Source organism: Symsagittifera roscoffensis, chromosome 9 (assembly GCF_963678635.1).
Source record: "Symsagittifera roscoffensis chromosome 9, txSymRosc1.1, whole genome shotgun sequence".
Classification (NCBI taxonomy): Eukaryota; Metazoa; Xenacoelomorpha; order Acoela; family Convolutidae; genus Symsagittifera; species Symsagittifera roscoffensis.
The window spans coordinates 30984005-31010377 of NC_087070.1; the positions used below are offsets into that span (position 1 = coordinate 30984005).

Here is a 26373-nt window from a genome sequence, read left to right on the forward strand (position 1 = left end):
CCCCAATTCTAATTTTGTGCAATGTCATACTTCATGATAGCAAGAAAAAGAACCAGATCCACCGAGTTAAATTTTCATTTTCACTTCTAACTTCCACTCAAATTTAACAACAACCCTTCTTAAAACATTTGTTCAGTTTTGAACAATGCAGCTCTCAAATCTCACACAGAGGGAAAGCGCAGCTTCGCACTACTTGATATATCGCAAACATAGCATTGGCAAGCTAATTGACAAGCTACGTTGAATAAAATAATGAATTTACAAATCGTGATGTGCTTTGAGTGGAAATGATTCATTTCGAAGAAAGCATACGGAAAAAGATAAGTGCTAGCGAAAAAAGCACGGCTAAAAACTAGGAAGCGTTGAAAAAGCCGTCAATAAAAGGGTAGATATTCGCTGATAAACATCTGTTTTAGAACGAAAATTTGCCCTGTAAACAACCCAATATTAGACAGCAATGCCAATAAAACAATCCGAATAATTTTTTTTTGAAACAAACTGTTCTGACTCTTTTAATGGCTTTAACCACTTAAAAGTGTTCACATGAGCAACAATTTTAAAACGCTTTTAAAGATTGTTCACACCATTATGCGCAGAAAAACATAGACAAAGCCCTCCGCCCATAAGTTCTTCCCATAAGAGTTTCAAAAACATAACAGACACTACCAGAGTCTACTAGGCGCACCCTCGCATAAATAGGATCAGGATACAGCCCCTACATAAATAATTAAATGAATAGGATAGACCCAATTATCCCCCATACTGTCTCTTCTGCCCTCCTCCCCACATAGCACTACAACTACTTAACTGTCCCAAAAAAAACAAGCCTGACACCAATAGACTTGTGCCTTTGTTCTACGGAGTTCTCAATGTTCCTTAGACTCAATGAGAGCACCCCGGACACCATCAACCACAGCAGCAATATAAAAGCCGAAAACTATTTAGTCCATCAGAAAGAATTTAAAAAAAAACGGCGAAAGAATTTTTTTTTTACAAAATTAGAACTGTTAGAAAAAGTAATGAACGCAAGGAAACTGAAACAAAAATTGACTTGTTTTTTTTTCAAAAACCTTCAACTTTTGAATTTCGAAAAAAATAGATGGCCTTAAAGCTCTTTGAATTTGTAGAACAATTTATGATGGAACCCAATTTTAGAGTACTGGATCAATAGGCAACTTTTATTTCACTTGGAATTCTGATAAATAACTTCCATTTTGGAAATTAGAAGTCGATCACGTTTTTCGTGACTTTTACAATTTTGCTGTTCGATAGTGGAGTTTGCATTTGGTTAACAATAAAAGAAAAAAACTTAAATTTAAAAGAAAAGAACTTTGAACTTAAAAAGAAATCAAGTCAAACCGCGAAAAAATGAAATTGCGCGTTTTATGAAATTAAATGAAAATGTAAGACTTTTTACTAAAAAAAAAACAAACAAAAATCAGCAAGATCTAAAGAGTACTCACTACGTTCATCACTCTTAAAAAAATATAAATATATATACGAAATGCAAACACGCTCAATTTTTTTGCGGTTCTGCTCAATCAAAGTGTTGAATGCTGGAAACAAACTTATTTACGGGGAAAAGTCTTGTACCCGATTGCAATGTCGCAAGTGTAATAAGCAAACATGCAAAAAAAGGTTTAAATAATCATTTTCGGAAATAATTTAATCATTCAAAGAATTTTAAAGCAATAAAGTACAGCTACTTTTCGCATTTTCGCGAGATGAATACAAATTCTTCGCGAAATATTCACATTCAGATCAACAATCACTACTTTTTTTACGAAGACATACTTTTACATCTATGTTCGATGGTGCAAAGTCCTGATATTTTCTATAATTGTCGAGATGCAGGAATGAGTTGAATCTAAGCTTTCTACTGCCATATCTTTCATAAACTCAATTGAGAAAATCACGTTTTTCTCATCGAACGTCGAAGAGGTAGCCTATAAAGCAAAACAATAATACCTCAAAAAATTTGACAAATGGTTAGGATACAATTACCCAATTTATTACCGATAAGTTAATCAAACCAGGAAACTTCGCTACACACAAAAATATACTAGATGCATCCCTATCTCATCTATCTAAGAACTAGCGCTAAAGCTGATTCGAGATCATTTACTTTTAACGAGTGAAGTTTTTGTGATAAAACTTAAACTAGTAAAACTGATCATGGCTATCTTTTATAGAGCTGGATTATATATAAACTGAAATATTGCATACATCAGTTCATAACCTCCCCTACAGCGATTGAGGCGGATAAATATTCTAGATGGCATTAAGGTGAAGTTTCAGCCTCTCAGAACGAAATAATTTTTACATGCAGCGCTGCACAATTTTATTCCAAGTTGAGAATTGCACTGGCTAAAACTTATTTAATCAATAGGGTTGGGATATTAATTTAATCCGTTAACGGTAAATTAACCGTTTTTGTAACCAGAAAATGTTTTTGGCACACTTCTGTATTTTTCAAAATGTCAAAAACCGGACATTTACCAAGTCCATAGCTGATTCTTATACGAAGAAAACACTTTTGCAGGGGAGATTACGTCTCCTTTTGATTTATCGTTGTTTTCAGAATTGGCACGGTCGTTTTTAGGAAATTAAACGATAACCGCAAGGTCAAATAAGTCTATAGCGGATTCCTTACCAAAATTCACAGGTGCTACCCTTACAGATTAACCTTGTTCGATTGAGCCCTCAAATTTGTCACCTAACACAAACACTGCTCTCTACAAAAACTAGGGCGCAGACGCTAATAAGAGGATCTTTTAACTTACTCTTAGTCGGCTCAGATTTGGCACTGTAATTTTCGAGAAAATCAAAAAATGTCCAAAACGGTTAACTATTCGAAATATGGAATTTTCCTTCGTTCAACGCTGCTTTTAAACAAAAACTAGGGCAAATCCACTATGCAGAGACAAATCCTAGCACCTGTTCTTTCGATTGAACCCTTTATCTCAGATTTTCGACAACAGTCTCCGAAAAACGGTCTAAACTTCGAAAATTGTACATGTTTCAAGCGATAACTTTTTTCATTAAGAAATTAGCGCGACATCTCTTGTGCAGCGTAGACTGTAATTTTCCGATTAAACCATTAACCTCAAATTTGGCAGAGTAGTTTACAAGAAATGGAAAAAGCTTCCAAAAAACTGTCAAAGATTCTAACTTTGGACATTTTCTTAGGTCAAAATTCTTTTTCTACCAAAATTTTTGCGTAGCAGCTTGTGCATGGGAGATCCTCAGAGCACGATCTTTTAATTGCACCCTTATCTCAGATTATAATGGTAGCTTTCAAGAAAAAGATCTAGAAAATGGGTCAAAAATCCTCCGGAGATCGTAAAACGTCCGGTGAAGCAAAAAGACACTAGCGTAATATCTAGTTACACGCGACTAGCTCGTCTCTCCATTTGTACCACTTTTTTATGACAGTGCAAAAAAGTTCATGAGCGTCTCAAAAACTAACCATTCAAATGCAAATCGCATACATTCCATCAATAAACCAGATACAAAAAAAATAGGTCTATGGAGCAACAAAAGTTAAGCAGACAAAAAAATGGAAATACGCCACCAAACAATGGGCACCTTTATTTGTGTTTTAGGTAGGAAAAAATGGATACCATAACACGGCAGTACGCTACGCTCTTTAAAAACTTGAATTATGTTTTATTGGATACAAAATATAAATTTGGTAATGTTTGAGAACCATATTTTAATTTTAGTCAAGCAAGAACCGCGGTGGGTATAAAACTTCATCTTTACGTTCTATGTTATCGCCATGTCTGCTGAACTCCTTGAGACTTAAGTATAGATATAGAGTAAAGCTCTTTGAGTTTCATGCCCCTAAATATTAAAATAAAGTAAATACAACACAGGCCGATAACTCGGAACTGGGAAAAACTGAATGAGTGAAACTTTGAGTCAACAAAATTTCTCAAGTGACGCACGCCAATTATGACGCATTAGCAGCACCTGTCAATTTGAAAAAACAAAAAAGAAATTTACCAAGTAACATGCCTCCATTTATAGAGCGTCTATGGAGCAGTAATAATTTTTAAAAATGAGATTTTTTGTGAAAATCATCCCCCCACATGCCATATTAAATACAAAGTGATAAATTTCGCTCCTAGTGACAAATCAATTATGGCAAATTCGCTTCCTTCAACCAATTTGGAACGATTTCTACGACGGATTAAATCTCCGCTTACGCGTTAAAAGCGCGAATTATATCGCGCGCTAATTGTCCCAAATTGGCCAAAATGGCAATTTGTAAACCCCCATATAATCACAGGTAGAAAAATTTTCAAAATTCAAGATCAGGACAACGATACTTTTTGAATGATATAAAAAAAAAATCCCCTCAAAATGGCTAGTTAAAAAATCGAAATTTGTCTGAAACGTTAATTTCGTTACGAACGTCGGGACACTAATAGTCTGTGTTAATATCCTTGGCATTGGCTGTACTTAATAGCTGGTTATTGATCAAAATGAACACTTTCAAAATAAACATATTTTATCGCAACAATATTTGCGTCGCAACAATATTTACGACTTAGGTTGGAAAAAATATATAGTTCATACTATAACACAAGCTTTGCTTGTGTAAACACCAAAAATCAAATTTGAGCCTGAACTATTTTAAGACTTTTCCTGAAAAAAAAACCGACAAAAAACATCACGACCTATATAAAGTCAGAACAACATTTTACAAACAAACAAAAAGTCTCCTAAGTTAGAATAATTTCAATTCATTCATTCACTTAAAAAGCATCGCCCACAGACAGAGACAGTTGGAAAAGAATTATGAAGGCAGGGAAACAGGAAAAAATACTGACTTCAACTTACGAATTTGAAAAACAAAAATATGGCCTTAAAGCTCTTCGAGTTTCAAGGAAAATTAATGATTGATACTTTTTGATATAATTAACCCAATTTGAGAAAACTGGATCACTAGGTAAATTTTGGATTCTGCTGAAAAATCTGAAAATAAAAATTCAATGTCGAAATTAGAAGTCGATCACGTTTTTCATACCTTTACACATTTGCTGTTCTATAGTGGAGTTTGCCTCCACTAACAAAGGAAACAAGGTGAACTCATAAACACCTAGGCAAATCGAAGCTTCGCACCACTTGCGATACCAAACACACATAACATCACATGCTAGCAGACAAAGAAACAAAAGCCACTAAGTCGAAAAACAATTAGAACATTTCGAGAAAACTATAACTACAAAAATTTCAGAAATTTCTCTGGAATGGTGTTCAACTTAAAAACATAATAGCTGGCGTTTAATACATTTTCAGGCACAAAAAATGATCGGCAACTAAGACGGCAAAAGTTGGTTAGACTCGCTTCGAGCAAAATTGTTTTAAATGAAAAACTTTTGAAAGTTCCGCAAATCTTATTTTTTACGCTCCCCCTCCGGAAACACACAAACGCGTAAAAATCTATTTTTCCTCATAAAACAACGCTTAACTAGGACTTTTACTCGATAAAAATAAGCCAAAACATTTGAAGCCAAATAAACTAGCGAAAAAAAACAAAACGAAAAAAATTACAAACTTAGTAAGCTTACAAATTACAGTAACAAATCAAAACTCCAATAAAAATTACTTACAGTCCAGCAAAAATCCGTATTAAGGCAAATAATCCGACCAAACATCAGCAGACACACTTGGACAATTTTTACAAAGAGAATATTTCCCTTCTGAATAAAAAAGTTCTGAACTGGTTGAAACACAGGACCTTTACCACCTCAGGCGTAGTATTTCGCTCAAAAATAATGTGTCTAAAAACTAATAAAAGTCGATTTTGATGTAAAACAAGAATACTCCGTGATGCGGCAACAAAGCCGACAAAACATAATCAGACTAACGATATTCCGAAAAATTTTTTGAAACGGAATATTTTGTCTTCAAAAACTTAAGACATTACTTCTTAAAAGAACTGTCAGTAGTAACAATAGACCTATAGAACTTAAATTTGCACGTGTGCATGTGAACGAAGCCTAGTGATTCAAGTGATTTTGTTAAATAAGTTGTTAAGCCGAAAAAGTCTCTATTCCAGTTTGATATCGCTTGCTTATCGCAGCCGTAATCAAAAAACAAACCTTTAACGTGAACAAATTTCATGATTTTTTCCTGAAAAAAAAACAATAATCACGAAAACCTATATAAAATTATTCACTACGTTAGTGACTCTAAATAAATTTTAACGCATGTATCGGACGAAACAACTAATTTCTGGAAAAATAAACTATGTATTTCACCTTTGATAATGGACGGCTCATTCCTCGTCTTATTCGGAAATAGTTTGAACGGTTTGTTTCCCCAGCGAGCCAAGTCCATGTATTGACAGTGTACTGTATTTCTCTGTGTATTCAAGTGGGCACGCGAGTAGTTTACAACAACCTCTATGTCTTTATCCTCCATATTGAAAGACTCGTTAATGGCTGGTTCGCAGATGCAGAAAAAGTTCCCTTTCGTGAATGTTAAATTCGCACAAGTTCTGTTTTTACTTATAACCGCCAACAGTCCTCGTTTTTCATTCAGCCGAGTGTTCGGATCTCGGAATTTTCTCGCTATGTAATGCACGTCTCTTGGCGTTATCAGCCGATTCTGGTTAATTTTCATCGCTTCTAGTTCATCTGGCTCAAAAAACCGTTCTGGATTCTCTGGCAAAACCATGAACAGAAACGGATGCATAACATCTGTCTGCCCCTCAGGGAAATTATCTTGCATGTATGCTGGGTCAAATCGGTTGCCGTGATCTGAGAAAACCATGGTCAATACATTGGGTTCTTTTGATATCTTCTCGAGGTAATTCTTCAGATGCAGGTCTAAATGGAGTACGTTCGTTCCATCCCCGTTGTGGTTAATGTTCATTTCGTTGAATGTGACGAACGGGTAGTCGTGATCCAGCCAGTTCCTCTGTATGTTGTACATATTGTCCAATCGGTACATTACCTAAGCACCACAGTCAAAATAAAACTAGTGATGATTCGAATTTTAGAAATCTTGAAACAAAATAAAAAACAATTTGCAGACTATGTAAATGACATAATTCTGGGCAACTAGGAAATGAACTCAACTTAACGAGAAATCAAAATTCAAACTGCGAAAATCAAATTTGAGCATGAACACAATTTACGGCATTTTCCGTAAAAAAACAATCACGACGTACATAAACGACAATTTATTCGTTCTTTTACACTCAATCAGAAAAATCAAACCACAAACCTCATAGTCTCCATTCTGACAGACATCTTTGGAAGTGAACGCTTTGAACTCTCCTGTGGACCTTTTCAGTATCTCACAGGTGGCCAATGTTATCCCTGTAGTATTCAAACCACTTCTATTGAACTCCTTGTAATACATCTCCAGTCGGTTAGGTTTGCTCAGTCGAGCTTCCGTTCTCCAGGGCCAATGGTAGCAAGTATCGTGCAAATACGCAGCAGCGTAGCCTTGCTTCTGGAACGGCTGAGACATGATTTTGAACTCGAAGTAGTAGAACTCATCTTTAATCAGACTCTGGGCACTATCACCCATCCAATGGTTTTCGAGGTTCCAGTAAGTGCCTGGAAATATGGCATGCATCAGCTTGTAGTCTAATGCACGTTCTGGTGTTCTCTTGTTGAGTGATTTGAGGAAGTCAATAGTTCTTGGCATCGACCTAAATTTTGAAACATAGCCAAAATTTTGTAAGCAAATGTGATCATCATGATCAATGGAGGTGTAGTTGCTAATAAGCGGCATTTTGAAAAATAGCCAACTGACAGTTAGAAAAGAGTAATGAACGCAAAGAAACAAAAAAAACTGACTTGTTTTTTGAAAAAATCTCAGCCTTCGAATTTCGAAGAAAAAAAAAACATTGCCGTCTAATGAATTTCTTGAATAATTTATGATTGACAATTTTTTCATGAAATTAACCCAATTTGAGAAAACTGGATCAATACGTAGATATTGTAATTCGCTGGGAAATCTGATAATTAAATTCCACTTTCGAAACAAGAAGTCGATCACGTTTTTGGACTTTTGCTGTTCGAGTGGAGTTTGCCTTCCTTTTAAAAATTGAAATGCACTAAACTTAAAAAGAGCCACAAGTCAAACCGCGAAAAATCAAAACTAGGCGTAAACAAATATTGAGACTTTTTCCTGAAAAACAAAAAAAAAACATCAAGACTACGTTCATTACTTTTAATAAAAATCAATGATTTGTATAACCAAATTGCATCACCTCGGCTTTTTATGCTTCAAATTTAGATCATTCTTCCTATTCGCTGGTGAAACTATCAGCTGACAAGCTGCTCGGCTATTTACAGAGAACCGCTGTTCTGCCCCTGATTATACTGTAATATTATGTCAAAACTCGGTACTACAGTGCTGATTTAAATTAACCGGACAAAACGCGTTAAGCTTGAAATTTAAAACCCGTTTTTCTCAAATTGGGTTGAGTTTAGGTGAAAATTTATGAGGAGAAAACTTGCTTAAAATTTTAACAGAATTAATATGGTGTAATTTGTTTTGCGAAATTCGGGTCCGAAATTTTACCCCAAAAATGGGTCATTTTGGCTTTTCTTAGCTAATCAAAAATTACACCAAAAATACCCAGTCGATCACAGACATAATTATATCAAAGTGAGCCCCTTACGTAGCCCAACAAACTTTATGAAGGGTATAATCTCCAAAAAATTGTGTAAGTTAATTTATTTTTGTTTGATAGGCAAAAAAGGTCACTTTTACTATATAAAATACGAACTTTTTATTTCAAAACAATTTTTAAACAATATGCAATTTTTTTTGGAGAAAACACCCTTCTTAAAGTTTATTGGGCTACGTAAGGGGCTCACTTTGATATAATTATGTCTGTGATCGACTGGGTATTTTTGGTGTAATTTTTGATTAGCTAAGAAAAGCCAAAATGACCCATTTTTGGGGTAAAATTTCGGACCCGAATTTCGCAAAAACAAATTACACCATAATAATTCTGCTAAAATTCTAAGCAAGTTTTGTTTTCATAAATTTTCACCTAAACTCAACCCAATTTGAGAAAAACGGGTTTTAAATTTAAGTTTAACGCGTTTTGTCCGGTTAATTTAAATCAGCACTGTACTATGATTGAGTGGTCCCACGAAAAAGCAACTGTGATAGACAGGTCCCGCATGCATTTCGCATGCTATAAATTTGAAAACTAATTCGTGTATAAATTATTCATTTCGAAAACGTTCAGATTAATAGTTGTAATTATCTTGTTTTTATCAAAAAAAATATGCTCGCTTCAACTTATTTTACGGTTTAACGACCATAACTGCGTTGAATTATTTGTCATCAAAACTCAATGTTGACGGGTTTTTTCGAATTTTCCACCTTAAAATAGTGAGAGGTGATGTTTTACGAAGTAACAAAACGCAAAATTAAACTGCGACATCTTTCTGAATGGTAAAATCATAATTTTTAAACAATTTGAGAGCTCTAGGTGTCAAGGGTCCTGGTTATTTTCAAGTGACCTCTATCATAGTAGTACCGTAAATTGTTTTCATTTTAAATACGCTTTTTTACGTCTAAAAAAATTTCACATTTTTCTAACTATACAGATAAACATTATTAATTCTGACGAAAAAAAATACAGTACTTATTTAAAACTGAATATATATATATATATATATATTTTGACAGTGTTTGGCATCAATGAGCTCTTAAACGTATCTACAGAGAAAATCGTCGCTAAAAAAATATAAAATCAGCCTTACTGATAAGCGCCAGTCCGCGACAGTGAGTCCACAAATACGAAGCTGAAGCTGAGCTTAGAGCCATCTATATTCGTGCCTCTGTTCAGTGGTTTGTGTATAAACTGAATTAACTGCTCGCCAGAGAAATTCTTCAGCGTTCGGTTGGGCTTGATGATTCCAGCGTAAATTGGAGGTTCTCGATCTTCTTCTTTTGAGCCTCTAGAATATATAGATTTTACACAGAAAAACGTGCACGGTTTGTTTTCAGAAGAAAAAGCCGGTTTTTGTCCAAAGAGTAGCAAAAATAACCCAAGCAAACTCAGTTGCGACTTAAAACAATGCTGGGCAAAACAAAACTTGAAGTTTAAAACGTATTTCTGCAATTGGGTTGACTTTAGATGCAAAAAGTTGATGCAAAAAACGAGCTTAGAACTTAAGCATAAACAATGTAGTGCAATTAATTTGGCGATATTCTCGACCAAAATTTTACCTCAAAAACTAATAATAATTGGTTTTTTAATTAATCAAAATTACATCATAAGTACTGTTTCAATTGTTGGTAGGAAGGGTGTAGAAAGGGTATAACAAATTTGCGCAAAAACTTAAAAAATGTTTTAAATAAAAAAATTAGTCTTTTATAGTCTTTTTGGCTATGAAACAAAAATAGAATTATTTATAGGAAATTGCCAACATTATTCTCTTCTCAAACTTTCTTGGGCTACATAAGAGATTGAATTTGATATAATTTTGTCAGCAATTAAACTAGTAGTTTTGGCGTAATTTTTTATTGACGAAAAAGCCAAAAATGTTCCACTTTTGGGGAAAAAAATTGTGAACAAATTTTGTAAAATAAATTTCACCATAATATTTCTGCTAAAATTGGAAGCAAGTTACGTCTTCATCTTTTTTTGTCCAAAGTCAACCAACTTTGAAAAAAGCGCGTTTTAATTTTCCAAGTTTAATTCGTTGTCCGGATAATTTAAATCTGTAGCATTATTCAAATTAAAGCCAACGCTAAATCAATATACATAATTGTCGCACAATTAGCACAGAATGTTCCGATCACAGCTATCATTTTATGTATATATACTTTGGATTATAACCTAAACCGGTTGCTGTGCAAGTATGACAGAATGTTCCAACCATATTCTTAAAAATTACAAAGAAAAAGTTTTTTTTTTAATTTCAATTTGTTTGTGCAAGTGTAATGAAAGGATCTGAATGAAAGACTAAATTTTAAGCATTTCCGATGTTCATAGTAGAATAAGCATTTTGGAAAGTTGTTATCTTCGAAAATGACTAATTACAAAAACAAAAAAAATTAACAAAACAAAATTTATTTTTCTAGATTTTTCAGGGCTTGAGCAAATACTTCACGGCTCATTTACTACTAATCTGCGACAACTATCCTTTTATAAGCCTGATCGCTCAATTTACGAGCTCGAAAATAGACAACGAAAATTTTATCACACTGTGAAAAATTTATGGACTTTTTGTCGTTCGAATCACAGCCGAACTGGCTTCAATATGATATATCACTCATTCCAGTCCAAAACAAAAAAAGAAAAAAACTAAAACACACCCTAATATAAAGTTCCTCTCCGTTTTTTAAAGGCCGGAACAATAAACAAGAACAGATGTTCATATTAGACTGCAAGTCATGCCTGAAAACGAGAAGGCTTTTTAGTGCGAAAGATAGTCATTGGAATCATAAATATATTGATAGAACAATTAAACAAAGTTTTCAATTGAAAAATGTTTACTCGACGACCATCCATTTGTGTTATAACGCTCAGAAATTTTGAAAAAAAAAACTGAGTAGCAGGTGGCTCTGCAGATAACTTGAAAAGTTCCTACCACAGATATTTGAAAAAATAAAAAACATTATCTTTTTCTTTTCCGACTAGAGCCGTTTTTTCGTGCTATGAGTAGGGAGATGACCCAAAGTTTAGAACCTTAGAATTCGCTTTAATTGACACCAAACGACTTTCAGAATGTAAAACAAAACAAATTTGTCGGAATAACAAAAATAGCCCATACACGATTGGAGGAATGATATATTCAAGGAAGCAGCAATAAAAAATTTTCTAAATGAAACTCTGATTCCGAAAAAAAATACCGTAAATTAATTTTATTTTGAAGAATCCTTTATGATTGGTGCTTCTTTGAACAAAGTCATGAACAAAAAAAATGACTTTCTTAAAGCTCTTTGAATTTCCTTAAAGCTCTTTGAATTTCCAGTATCTTTTATGATTTACACATTGTGATAAAGTTAATCTAAGATGAGGTAAATGAATCGATCGATTTATTACTGATTTTGCTCGGAAATCTTAAACTTAAATCTATTTTGGAAATTAGTGGCCATACGCTTTTTTCTCGCCATTTGAATATTTGTTATTGGAGACCGTACTTTGCCTTCCATTAAGCAATTTAACCTGAAGTAAACAAAAAAAAAAACCTAAGTTGAACCCGCCAGAGCTTAAACTTTACGTTAACAATACTCCTGAAAAAATATATAAATATACAACCTTTGTAAGTGAAAATTAATTTTGATCATAGCCTTTAAATAATACATATTTTTCTCCTTATATTTTTTACATTTAATAGTTGAATACAATCAAAATTCGCTTTTTAAAAGTTTTAACGAGAGCAAAACCAAATTGCTAAAACTGCCGAGCTCCTAAACCCAACTTTTGATTTCGGTTGTATTTTAAGCTCCTAGACTTCAAGCTCAGTTGAAAGTTATGGCTCTAATTTTATTCGGTACACATAGGGGAAAAATTTATTCAGAAAAAAATTTATTCGGTAAACATCTGCTGAAAATTAGATCAACTACTTGTTAATTTAACATAACTTGAGTCAACGTTTCCTACTTTTTTCAATGCCACTGGACACAAAATGCCAATTTTGGAAAAAAATTGCCAATAAAACCAAAATAAAACGCAGAAGGCAGCTGAATGTTGATAGAGGCATAGAACAATATTCTATTACAGAAAATGGAAGAGCCCAAAATTTGTTAAAAGTGTGTTTTTTTGAACTGAGATAAAAAATTAAAAACCAAAACAAAACAAGCAGCACAGAACTTTCCGACCATAGTCTTAAAAAACAACAAGAAAAAAAGTTTTTTTTTTGAAATTAGTGTAGTTTTTTCTGTGTGGTGTGATAAAAGGATCTGACATTAAACTATAATTTAGGCATATTCGACAGTCATAGAAAATAACTTTTTGAAGAAAACAAAGAGAAACAAAAAAAAATCATTTAAAAAATTTTTTTTTTGCAAATTTTTGATTCCCAAAATGAAAATAGAAATCTTCAAACACTAACTTAACTCGAGTAAAAGTTAAAATTAAGCATAAATAAGCTATTGTAAACGGCCTAACTTAAGCAAAAATAAGCGTGCCCAGTCGCTTTACTCGCTCGAACTTAAGACGAAAATTTCAAACCTGTTTTTCTCGATACTGTGAAATGATTTTCAAAATTCTTTTATGTCGCTCGAACCATGACTAAAAGGGCTTTGTCATGATATATCGCTCAACCCAGTCCGATGATTATTTTTGGTACCTGATTTTGGGTGGAAAACAAAAAAAAATAAAACACACCCGAATACAAAGTTCCTCCCGATTTTCAATGGTCGGACCAAAACGAACTTTTATATGAACTATGAAATTGGATCAATAAGCAACCTAATTATTGTCCTTGGAAAAAAATACTTGAATTATTTTGTGAAACTCAAAAGTGCCTGTTTTTGCCATATTTGCAATTTAAAATTGGAGATCATAACTTGCTTTCCAAACGTTGAAAAAATTTTTGACTGAATTTTGATGATCAAGTCAAACTGCCGAGAAAAATTTAATTAAGAAAATCTACCTGCATAAAAGAAAAAAAAAATTAGCGAAACTCCAAAATTAAGCTTTTTCTATAACATTTAACAATTTATCAATGTTGAATGTCGGATGTCAAAATTTTGCTTCAAACATTGATACTTCTTAAATGTATCTGGCGCAGTCCACGCTAGTGGCAACCTAGAGTAGAATTTGGCGATCAGAGACTTGGAAAAGTGTCGATGAACAAGTATACCGAAAAAAAACATGACATTTGAACATATTTTTAAATTTCGGAGAAAAAATACCACGTTGAAGCTATCAAATTTCAAGAACATTTTTAGATTGAATCGTTAGATATTTTTTCTATTTCACTAGAAAATCTGAAATTTCCACTTCGTATTTCGAGCTTTACTTTCAAACCTTTAAAATCATCAATAAATTGAACTTAAAAAGAATTCAAACGACAAACCGCGGAAATTTGAATTTGAGAGTGATCAATATTCGTTGAAACCGATTTACTCGATCAATTAAACTATCAATTTTTTGTTCAAAATTATTTCAAAATCAATAAAAGCATTATTTCAAAATCAAGCTAGGTTTTGAAAACTCCATCCTTTGGTCCAGTTCACGTTTGAAAAACTGTACACCAAAAGATAAATCATAGATACATTCATGGCCAAAAAAAATCAAAGAATGATTGAGAAAAACATCTTGCTTTAATGCTGTAATCCAGTTTTCGGTAAATCTTCAACGTTTTAACCACAAACAATTCTCAAGAACCAACATCTGTTCTAAGAAAAAACTTCCGAGAAAACTAATTAGCCGGAGAAAAACAAAGAAATTGAAAAACATAGTAACGCGTCTGAAACAAAATTGATTTTCATTATGCATCCAATTGAAGTATTTGCATCCAATTGCGATATGCGGAAACTGAAAAAAGCGCAAAAAATGTGATGGATTTCAATTTTCGAACGTGGATTTTAACTATACTAACTCCCATTAACTTTTTTAAAAACCAAAAATCAATTACATTTTTTGCGGCATTTGTAATTTTACAATTGGAGAGCACTATTTGCCTACTTTTCAGCAATCAACATTGAATTGAACTCAAAAAAGGCATACATACCTTAAAAGTGCCCATACGCATTAATATGTACAGGGTGGCCACAGTGTCTGAGAAACCACAGGCACTGATGAAGATAAATGCCAGGAAGTGGAAAAGTCTTTTTTGACCCAACTTCTTTATTGGCCCAACTTTTTTTCATGCAACTTTTTTGACCCAAATAATTTTTTATGTTTCTGAGAGATGCTCATACTAACTGAAAAAAAACTTATACTATATTGTGTAAGCCTGCTTAGATTTTTGATTTCGAACGATTCAGTAAAGAAGCGCGATGAAAAAAATGGTGGCACTGATATTTATTTGCTGGCACTGACAGATCACACTTCGCACTGATTTGACACTGACCGCACTGATACCGTGGCCACCCTGATGTATGACTGGATTTCGTAGTTATTAGAGCATTTGAAAAAAAAAACAACAATTTAACAAGACCTATACAAATGAAAATTACTTCTTTCTTCTACACTTACTGAAAATTTACCCAATTCAAGAGAATTGGAGTTATAAACATTTTTGTGCAATAGGAGAACTAAAGATAAAAAATCCACTTTTGAAACATAAGTCAAGCTCTGTTTTTTTTTTGCTTCATTTCTATTTTTGTTATGGGAGAGCTTAGTTTGCCTTCCATCTGTTAAATGAGTTTGAAAGATAACTAAATCAAACTTCAACCCCCCAAAACATGAAATCGCACGTCAAAACTAATAAAACTTTTTTATGGAATTGAATCTACCTGCGTAAAAATTCAGTTCGTTAATTAACACTTAATGAAAAACTTCTCAGTTAATATTTGAGATGCTGAAAAAAATTCCAAGCTTTCCAGCGTCAAGACAACAAGTTTGAAATCTTCTTCATTTGGACATCAGACAATTTAAAAATAATGGCAGCTTGAAAATTGAAATTTTTTTGAATTTTTTGCCGAGGCAACCATGCGCCAAAACAACTTTGCCCAGACATTCTGTGCTACTTACGTAGCAACCCGCTTTTCATTTTCATTAAGAAATATTAGATTAAAATGAACATACTTGTGCCATCTCTTATCGTAGAACTTTGAAACCGATTCGGTTGAAACGTATCTAAACAAAAATTGAAAAATATTGCCAAAAGAAAGTTATCGAACAATTTCTTTCCTCAGTTAAACGAATAAATACTTATTCAAAAAATATATATTCTACATACACTATTCTATTACAAACGTGAGGCAGTCTAGCACCACATCCAATACAAAATACAACCCATTGTAAGGGTAACCAAGTAAATCATTATTTCATTTAAGACATGAGGCTAAATTCATTGCTTTCGGGTGAAATGGTACATCAAAAGTAAAATCAATAAATCTCTCTAGAAGGACAAAACAATACCTAAATTCCTTTGTGAAAATGAAGGCAAATTCCTCTTTCAAACAGCAAAAACGTAAAAGTCACAAATAAAGGTCAAATTTTTCAGCGGAATAAAATCTTTGCCTATTGTTCAAGTTTTTCAAATTGGGTTAATTTTAGCAAAAAGTGACCATCAAAAATTTTTCTTGAAAATCAAAGAGCTTGAAGCGCTTTTTTGTCGACAGTTAAAGTTTTTTCAAAAAATAAGCCAGTATTTTTTTCTGTTTCCTTGAGTTCGTTGACTCTTTTCGAACTGTCTGTGGCTATTTTTCAAAATGCCGCTTTTAACAACTACGCCTCACTAATAATGAGTACCACATTTGCTTAAATAGTAAATACATGCAGAAATCAATGTGCATTATAGATAAGTCGCTATAGAGTCTACTTTTCAAAGATTCCGCTTGGAAAAATTAACGCTTCGACGAACGTGGCAATTAAATGTCAGAATATTCAACCTTAGAAGTCTAACACGAGCAAAACCGTTTAAATGAAGTTCAGCTAACTTAAGAGTTGGAACTTATAAAAAAGCGACTGACCTTCCATAACCCTGTAACACGCATCTGACAAAAGCAAAGTCGTAGTTTCTACTCGCGTGCAAGTCTGCGAGTTCACCCGCTAGATGTTCCGGATCAACCCTCGTGAACTTCACACTTCCATTTTTCTGGTGCAACCAACCAATTTCAGCTACTAGACATCTTTGCTTAGCGAATGTACAGTCATAACTCACAATCGCATTCTCGTCTTTTACCGTCTTGCAAAACGTGTTGCGTTTCGCAGTACACTGATTTCTCTCTCGTGATAACTTATCGAAGATGAATTGGCATGCGTTTCTGGGTTCGATGAAAGCTCGATGACACAAGACATCGGTTTCATTTCTATGGAATAAATATCCCTCCGGATGAACAGAGTAAGCGTTGTACTCGCTTTGGCAATCACTCACAAGTCTGAAATGCGACAAAAACTATAATTATTCAAAATTGGTTTTAGTTTCAGCACGGGAAAAGAAATTAACATTGAATAGATGCAAAACCTCCAACTCCAATCGGAGATATTACCTTTTTGTCATAACAGGCGGTTCAATATTTAGGTCTCGGTAAAGTGCGCGATTTCCCAGCGCTTGAACGATACCTAGAAAACGCTTTATGCTATCATGAAATTTTAGTGTCATGTTTGGTTCAAATTCAATATTCTTACCAATCCATATGCATAAATTGATCAGCAATACAAAAGCAATAGTAAAAAAAATAAACCGAAAAGCTTTTTTATTGCATATCATCAAAATTTTGCACAAACAAATTTGTAATCTTCGCCTTGCATAAGAAATATGCGACTGTAACATGATTTATGGTTCAGGATATTACATCACTTGAAGTTAGAAACTATTAATTTTCAAACACTCATGACTACAGTAAACAATGGTGCATTAACTATGAATGAACCTTACTCGTGACCAAGAACGTTATTCTCGTTTGCCCATGGACTTTTATCTAAACTTTACTAGTCAACTTGCGTGCGTTCATACGCAGTTCATGAAAAGATCAGTACGTGCAATTTGCTATATGATTAAAACTAGTTAACCTGCAGCGTGCTTTCAATCGACGTGGAAAAAATTCTCGTAGGTAAGCTGTAGAGGTAGTTTGAAAAGAAACATGTTTTCAAATGAGAAAACAACTGTTTTAGCACGTGAAAAACAAGCATGAAGACAAAAATTTTTTTTCGTTGACTACAGCAATTTTTGCTTTTGTTTTTTCACGCACTCGGCAAATTAATTCACTATCCTCGGGCATGGCGGCCCTCTAATGGTGACTTAATTGCCTCGTGCGCGAAAAAAAAGCAGTTGCGAAACTCTTACCTAATAAATGCCTTCAAAACCACAAAATATATCTAGTGCACTGTTTGACCTTGAATGGAGTTACGAATGGAAATACTTCGTTTCGAGCGCGTCAGCACGAGAGCTTTGGGCCACTGCAGTGCGGAACGTTGCGTATAGCTACTCGTACATAATTTCGAGTGCATGAGATCTATGCAATAGAAGCTAGTTGGGTGCTAGTAAACTTGCTTGGTCCCTCAAGCTTGCTGTGGTCCCTAATGATAATAATAACTTTCAGATGCTCAAAAACTTTAAGTTATTGTTGTTGTAGTTTACTCGTCAAGGGGCAGCGTATAAAGTTCTCCAAAAGATGCTCCAAAATTTGGTCAACCGTATTCGTGACAAAATTACTAACAAAAAAGGGAAGCAACTATTCAGGCGTAGTATTACTCCCAAAGAAAGCCCCCAATAGATTTGGATTTTTAATGGGTTGCTATAATTAGTTAGTGCAATAAAGCCGTTCTCAATTTATTACATTAAACTGAGACAAGTATTTTTTGCAAATTAAGGATCTTGTTAACTACTCCTCCCCATTAGCTTTTGTAAGAGAAAGGAAACGCTTACAAGGGACAAAACCCGCATATTCTTAACCATTGAATTATTTATTCGCAGGGGTGGCAATTCTTAACAAGATACCATTGACCATTGCGGCGGCGGGGGGGGGGGGGGTAGTAGTAGTTGTCAAGATCCGCGCGCGCTTAATTTTATATAACGCACTTATATAACGCACAACTAAAATGATTACTGCTTCTGCAATGATTACTAGTTGGCAGAAGAAGTAAGTCTTCTAATTTCAAGTATTGAAAATTGTTGCACTAGAATCTCGTGCACAAAAAAAATAAGTCTCCAGTCTTTCTTCACGCTTATTGGCATTTCACTTCGAAAAAACGTGCAAAACAAAACAAAGCATCTCAGTGTGAACCAGTCTGGCAAAAACTTCTACACTGAGCCTAAGCTGCTAAGCGAAAAATGTAAACTATAAAAGGGACCCTTTCTTTAAGGTACGGTCGTGCACAAGCTGGATAGGGTCCATACGAGGATTATATAAATACGTCAATAATCAATATTGCAGGAATTGATTTTTTAAGCTATGTATTCTATTATTTAATTATATAGCTTTTGTTTAGCTATATGCACTGCAGGAATTAGCAGTGCATATAGCTACACAAAAGCTATTTATTGAGAAAAGATAATTTCTCAATAAATAGAACCAAATTTGGCTAATTTTTTATCATGATGGTTTAGAACCAAATTGTATGTGATTTATTGTAAATAACATTTGTAAATTGATGTTTTATCGTCATTTAGAGTAGTTTATTGTAAAAATCCTGACGATGCACATAGTTGCGAAAACGTTTGAAATTTACTTTTTAGCAAAAATTTCTTGAGAAAAGATAGTTTACTACTTGTTTAGAATCGTTTTCACGATGAAAACCTTATACAAGAACAAAAAAATTGCCAGTAGTCCAAAGTAACCATTTAATTCATAACGTAGCCAACTGACCAAATGGGCAGCTCTTGTGGGATGTAACTGTGGTAGACTCCTTAGCTCTTAAAATGATTAGTGCCCAGTCAGTTTGTAACCCTGGTACGGCTGCCGCTGAACCGGAAGAGCGAAAAAATGACAAGTATAAAGATCTAGTAGATGATGGGTATCTTTTTCAACCGCTAGCTTTTGAGATTCAGGGCGCGGCCGGCCAAGCACAGAATTTTTTTTGAGCAAAATTTGTAAGAACCTAAGCATATGCACTGAGTGGCCGCGGGAAGGCAACTTTTAAAACAGAGGATCTCCCTGGCAATACAGATTGCGAACGCCGCTTGCGTACTCGGATCAATAAATGACAAAATAACTTTCGACGAAATTTTTTATTTTGTAACAATTGTATATTATATTTTCTCCTGTCGAGTTGCGTAATCTTATTGAAGAAACGTAACCCGTATCGATTTTAATCGTCAGGACATCAACACATATCATCTTCTTTCATCATTATCACTTCCATATCTAGAAAATTCGAAGAAGTGTAAATTCAAGTCTTTTGAAAAGAAAATAATACATGTATAAAAACATGAAAAGTATCAATAGTTTAAGTTTCAAAGTATCAAATGTCAGTTGTAGACTAAGTGTAGTTGTTGTAGGTAATATGTAGCTAAACTTATTAAATAAACTTTTTCAAATTAAATTTCTGGTGCTACGACGAGGTCAAGATTTGTAACATTCGCCCAAATATCACACAGCGACGGAGCGTAGAAAAAGTACCTATTAACGACTGGCAGGCGTCAGTTACCTTAATTCTACTCGTTTTTCACCGTCTCGACCTTGCCAGTTGATTTTCTGGTCTGTCTAGGGCAAAGTAAAAAGTTACCATTTTTAGGCCATCAGTCAAACGACTTTTGATCAGCTTTCGTTTACATGCGAACACAACCACATAGCTGAGTCTCGGATCCTCAGACTACGTGATTGTCATTAAAAACACGGCTCGAACAACCTATTTTTATATGTTTTTGTGTGACAGTTTTATATTAAATCCATTGGAGATGGATTGACCCTTTCCTTTTTTCTATCTACTCATGCTCTGAAATATTAAATAATAACGGTGTTAATTAAGATCTAGGACATTACAGCAGCTGTTGAAGTTAGTTTACCCAGTCCCTTCACATATAACAGTCTCTGGGGGACCAAGCCTCCGCTCCCGTGATTTTCTTGAGATAACACTCTTATCTCCTATATTTCGTGTCCCGGGAGGGTTCCGTGGTATTTCTCTTCCCCCCACTGAAGCCTCCGTCTCCACAAATATCTGTCACTAAGGTCCTTATCGTGTGTTATTGCCACGATAAGAGGCTTCGTAATTTTCTTGCACGACTGTTCTTTACAATCTCTATCGTGGTTCTGATTTTCATCTTTTTTATTCAAAATGGCCGTCTTTTTTCTATTTCTCAGAAATGTTCTTCTTCCAATCGAAATTTTAAAAATAAAATTTCTAGAACATTCTGACCCTCCATCGCAACACTTTTTTGTTCATAAGGCCTTTAGTCACTCTTTTTTATGTCGCCGGAAGGTTGTGCTGTGTCATCTGGCAGAATGGCACATACTCCCCGGACAAGTCTCCATCAATGTCCCTATTGATCGCATATCACCGGGTTATCGTCAAGTAGTTATCCAGTTTTCTGTAATCAATCTTACAAATCGCATAAGAAAATGAAATTTATCTACTCCACCTCAACTCACTACGTGTTCACAAATGGCATCGTACTACATCTCACTGCCTTTCAACATTTTCACAAAATTTGCACCATGAGGAGTGTCCTAGATAAAATTTCTTTTCTGACTACTTACGTTGTCTTGCCATAAAACTTCTTTTCGCTCTTTGTGATTAAAAAGTGGGACGTGGCACGGCCACGCACCCGTTAAAATTAACTTAACACTACTCACCAAGTATAATCAGTCATTTATGCGGTCCTTTCCATATTAAAACTAAGAAACTCTGTGGCTAGGAAAGTTATTGAGTTACCCACCCTTCCCGAGCGAGTTTACTCAAACTTACCATGTCGCCACACAGTGAATTTGTGTCTTACACAGGTTAAAAACTTCAGTCGTGAATAAATAGGTAAATATACTCACCTATGTTCCTTATATACATACATAGATAGTAGTAACTAAAATCAACAATTTCAACAATTTTAACAATTGCAACATTTTCAAAGTTTGGTCTGACCAAACTAGATCAAAACAAAAAGTTTAACAAGTTCAATAATCAAAACTTGGTTGATTGGTTTAAGTTTTAGCACACAAATACAATCAAGTTTTTCTCTCCTTCTCTTCTCTTCTTTGGTCATCTTCACTCCATCATTTCTCCATCCTGATGTTCAGCGTCACTGTCTTCCAGAACTTTCTCTAACATGTCCAGAGAGTTGCGGGCCGTGCCCCAACCCTCCTGTTCCAACAGCCTCGGTTTGCAACAAGGTAGCAAGTCCACATTCACCTTCTGCTCCCGGTTCCTGCAAAAGCTGTTGTGAAGACACAGGCTCACGTTTCGTTCTAGGTCAGCTCTTAAGACCTCTTTCTTCTCGTCTTCAGTAACACAAGGCGTTCCAGCTACCCGCTTCACCGCTGTGGTGACCGCGTTTCTGTGCGTCAAGAATGCTCGTTTATAGGCTCCTGGTCCTATATCTAGCTGGAAAGATTGATAGGCTTCCGTGTTCCTTGACATGTGACGCTTCGCGCGTTCATACATCCAAGATGTCATCACTGCACGGAACCAAGGCATCAATCTTTGCCTTGACCATATTCTTTCAATGGCTTTAGGTATCCTCAGAACCTTGCAGGTGGTTCTGAAAAGATCCAATTCACGACTCATTTTAACGTTGCTCAACTGTTCAGGAGTCGGCACGGCCGTCTCCTGCTCACTTGTGTCCGCGTTAGCCTCCAACCATCTCACTGCTAGCATGGCGCTAACCACCACGATTGACACTTGTTGATTCTGATCGGGCAACCCCGTGGAGTACAACTCCTCCACGTCCCATACTAGGATCAGATTCCCGCGTTTGGGGTACCACAACGTCTGCGCCAAGCAGTGGCAAGGATACTCCCCATGGGTTCTCACTATGTTCCTTCGGGTCCGATACCCTGAGGCTCCCAGCAACGGTTCCACTTCCATCAGAATTCTATGTAAATCGTCTTTCTCTTCTATGGTGGGGAATTCAGTAGGTAACGCTCCACTCGCTTTCTGTTTCTGGAACTCACTCACGTTACCTTCGTTCAGTCTCATGAACTCTTCACCCACAACGTCTTGCAACTCGCTTTCGGATCTCTTCGGGACTGCCCGAAAGACCTTTGCCAACAAGTCATATGACCTTTCTGACATTCTGGCCAACCTCACGCACTTTGGCACAGAGAAAAGTTGGTCAACCAACACATGTTGCGTCCTCGCATCCATCACCACCATGTGTTTAGGATACTTGCTATTACAATACGGCGCTGAGCTTGAACCCACCATATATTTTGAACCAGTAGGTCTGTGATAGGCTTCACTGTCCTTCAGATTCATTTCATTTTCTAGAGCTTCTCGCCAGCCTCCAATCTTCTGCTCTGTCTGTAATGCTCCAGGGAATATTTCCACGCTGAGGGACGTCACTAGCTCATGGGCACGCTCCAAGCGCTCGAGCGATTCTATCGAACTCGTCATTCTATAAAATCCCAAGGCTGTGATCAGGTTTACGTCTGTCACCCCATGGCAGTCCGCGACCAACTCCATGGCACTCTTATCTGACATGCTCAATCTTCCATACAATCGTGCCAGTTGTCGATGCTGCTCGCTCAGCGTAATCAGGCAGTGTCCCAGGTTACAAACATGTCCTTCCATCCCGCTGTGTTGAGCCAAGCATGTGCCTTGCTTCAACCAATTACTCGGTGTACCTTCCTCGGACAGCTCCGTGGACGGGTTGCTCTTCCTCTTCGTCAATCTCATGGCCAGCAGGTGATGCATCATGGCCAGATCATGTAAACTCGCATCATCATCCCGGTCTAACATGATATCCGCGGTCATGTCCCAGATTAAGCCTGCGTTAGGATGGGGACACCAAGAAGGCTTCATGAGTTCCCACATCACTACTAGACTGGTTTTCAAGGGACCGTCCCAAGAACCACAATCAAAACTCACTTGCCCTTTTAGCTCGGGAATCGAGGGTTCGACCACTCGTTCTTCCAAAATAATTCCAAGCTTGGGTTGTTCCACCATCAACATTCCAATTTCCTTAATCCGTTCAACCCAGAAGTTGAGCACTGTGACTTGCTCGTAGTCGAAGTATGCTTCCCTGGCTTCTTCGTTCACGAAGGGATTATACGCCATCCCTGGTACGCCAGACACGTATTGGAACGACTTCAGTTTCCCTAGTGTTGCAAACTCCTTTTGTCCTCTGGCCGCTTCAATCAAGTTTCTGCTCACTCTCAATTCTTTGTTGGAGTATCTTCTCACCTCTTCCAACTTGCGATAGCTTTCCATAACATTCGACTCCTTGCTTGGCACGGTCAATGGCATGTCCTGATATAGCTCTAGGAGAGCCCTAAGGAAGTTCCTTTCGCAATCAACTCCCTTTTGCCGAATGATCTTTATACATTCTCCCAACACAGGAGTGGGGATACGATCCACCACGAACCTGACAAAGCAAAGGGCATCCTTACGCTTAGCCCATGCTATCGCTGAATCGTCTTTCGAAATCAATGCTCGTAGAGCTTTCATTAACTCTAGCTCCTGTTCTCGTGATTTCGAGTCATTACTGGCTTCATACTCCGCCTTTTTGATGCCCATCAAGCACCAAGCCAGTCGTACTTGCAGATCAGTTCTCACGCAAGGATGAGCCAGGTATGCTGCCACAGTAGCAGGTGCATTCATCGTCTCATCGAAGTATTTCTGGAGGGCCGCCCTCCAAGAAATTTCTAGCAGTTTTTCCAATCCAATTTCGTTCGCTTCTGATGACATTACTGTGCCATACTCTCTTCGATTGAAGTTAGAGTTCTCCGTAAGCCCCTTCAAGTATTCTTGCATGGCTCTCTTCTCGCTCCAAGCCATCAGGTGCCCTCTCGCGGAGTTCCTCGCTTTCAACATCTCCACATAACCCCCTGCCGGATCTCCCATGTGGACCGATTCCGGCACAGTTATTCGACTGTACTCGACCACGTCGAGTTGTCCTTCCAGTTTCAACTTGGCCATGTTGATTCGCGAGGGCCTATAATCTTCAAGTCCTCCAGATCCACATTGACTGATTACTTCCATTTCTAACTTAGTGTCTGCCAGGGTTCGCGCCGTCTTCTTTGATCTTGTGGCGGTTACGGTCAGACCTGCCAAGAGCATAGGGGGTATCAGATTCTCTTTTTCAATTCTGATTTAAAATTTTAGCACCAAGGTGGATCGTCCACCTTTATTTTTGTCAGAGTAGCACGAATGTGCGCTGTCACCTTGATGACACAAACATAAAACATATCATAACAATAACATAACATAAACACATAAGCATCACACACCTATACTATCACATAAAAACCTAATCCCTAATACTGTACCTAAAACCTAACCTAACCTAAAACTTGACTCTAATTCCTGTCGAATAACTTAATAAAAACCACTTATCGCCGAGCGCAATTCTTAGCATATACTCAGATAGTATTTTTTATGTAAGTAAACTTCTATGTCAGTCTCTGAAAATATCACATGCACAAGAGCGTACAACTCTCTAGGGTGTAGCTTTCCCCTATTAGGATCGTATACTGGCAACGAGAGAGAGGTCACACCTCTCTCAACCAGGAAATCCCTAAGTCGAGTCAAGGCCAATACCAAGCTCTCCGGATTCACGTGTTGCCTATCAGTAGCTTTCGTAACCAAAAAACACAAATATTTCCCTGGTATCTGTGATGCAACAGGGGGCAGCGCTACCATCCCTCCCACACCAGGCCTCTGTTTCCACAAAAACTCGATATTTTTATACTCTCTCTTGAAGTCAGCCGCTAGTGCTGTTTTGAAGCTTACGTCCGCGGTTATCGCTATGGCGCACGTGCGTTCCGTGAGTATGAAATCGCTGTCCGTTATGACGATATTGTTCGAATAGTGGTTCGGTAGATCAAAATACGATTCAAAGATTCGTCCAAAAGGTGGTTTCTTAGCATTCTCGCCCTCTGTCTCGGTTTCTCTTGCCGATTTCAATTTTTTTATTATGAGGTTTTCGGTGTGGGTGAGTCCTACCCCCACTCCCCGGACAAAAATATCCATCGACGTCCCCGTCGATCGCCCAAAGTCTAGGAGACCGAGGTTGGATTGTGGAACACGTAGAGGACCATCTGGGGCGACCCAGTTGGACTCGGTATTGTCATGACTGATGTATTTGACGCCGTCTCTATCGACGTCCTGAATCGTCAGGATCGTCTCTTTTGGATCTGTCGGCAGATCGTGGAGCCATTCGAGCACGCGCAAGTTTGTTAGTTCTTGCTCATGAGTCTGTTCCGCTTCTGGTTCGAACTCCACTTCCGGTTCTGATCGATCGTCGATCCAATCTTGATTCATATCGTTCACAAGGTCGATTTCTTCTAGCATCGCCACTTCGTCCAGTCCCACCAGCGAGTCTATGACATCACTCACTACTATCCTGTCTACAACAAAGTCCTCGCCGTACGGATTGTATTTCTTTTGGTTTTTTTCTCTCTTGCTTTGGCGTGTTTCCATAGTGAGAGGAAAGTCAGGCTGTATTCCTTTGTCAATTTCGGTTTGTTCCGGGCAATCCCAGTCTTCTTCGGCATAGGGTAGAGTTTCATCGTCCACCTCTACTCGCTCAGTCAACTCGAGATCCAGTGGTAGATCACAATCGTCCACCACCTCATTCCCGTCGTTCTTGTCGCGAGTACCCCTTTCATTCACTTCACAAGCAGGATCCACTATTAAATAGTCTCCCTCTTGCATGTCCG

The 26373-nt window shown here is 36.6% G+C and overlaps 1 protein-coding gene across 2 annotated transcripts in view; it reads right to left on the minus strand.

The window, feature by feature from the left end:
• The window catches only part of LOC134854659 (glutamate receptor-interacting protein 2-like), a 132033-nt gene extending 115039 nt beyond the window's left edge, over positions 1–16994 (minus strand). The window contains exons 1-5 of one of the 2 annotated variants that reach the window (XM_063871005.1): positions 16591–16994; positions 15701–15751; positions 9753–9950; positions 7243–7675; positions 6273–6969 (exon numbers count right to left, since the gene is read on the minus strand). In XM_063871005.1, coding sequence (XP_063727075.1) covers positions 6273–6969; positions 7243–7671 — 1126 coding nt within the window. In that variant the 5' untranslated portion in view covers positions 7672–7675; positions 9753–9950; positions 15701–15751; positions 16591–16994. The remainder of the gene's footprint in view (positions 1–6272; positions 6970–7242; positions 7676–9752; positions 9951–15700; positions 15752–16590) is intronic. The other variant, XM_063871006.1, reaches the window with a different exon arrangement.
• Positions 16995–26373: the final 9379 nt, after the last annotated feature.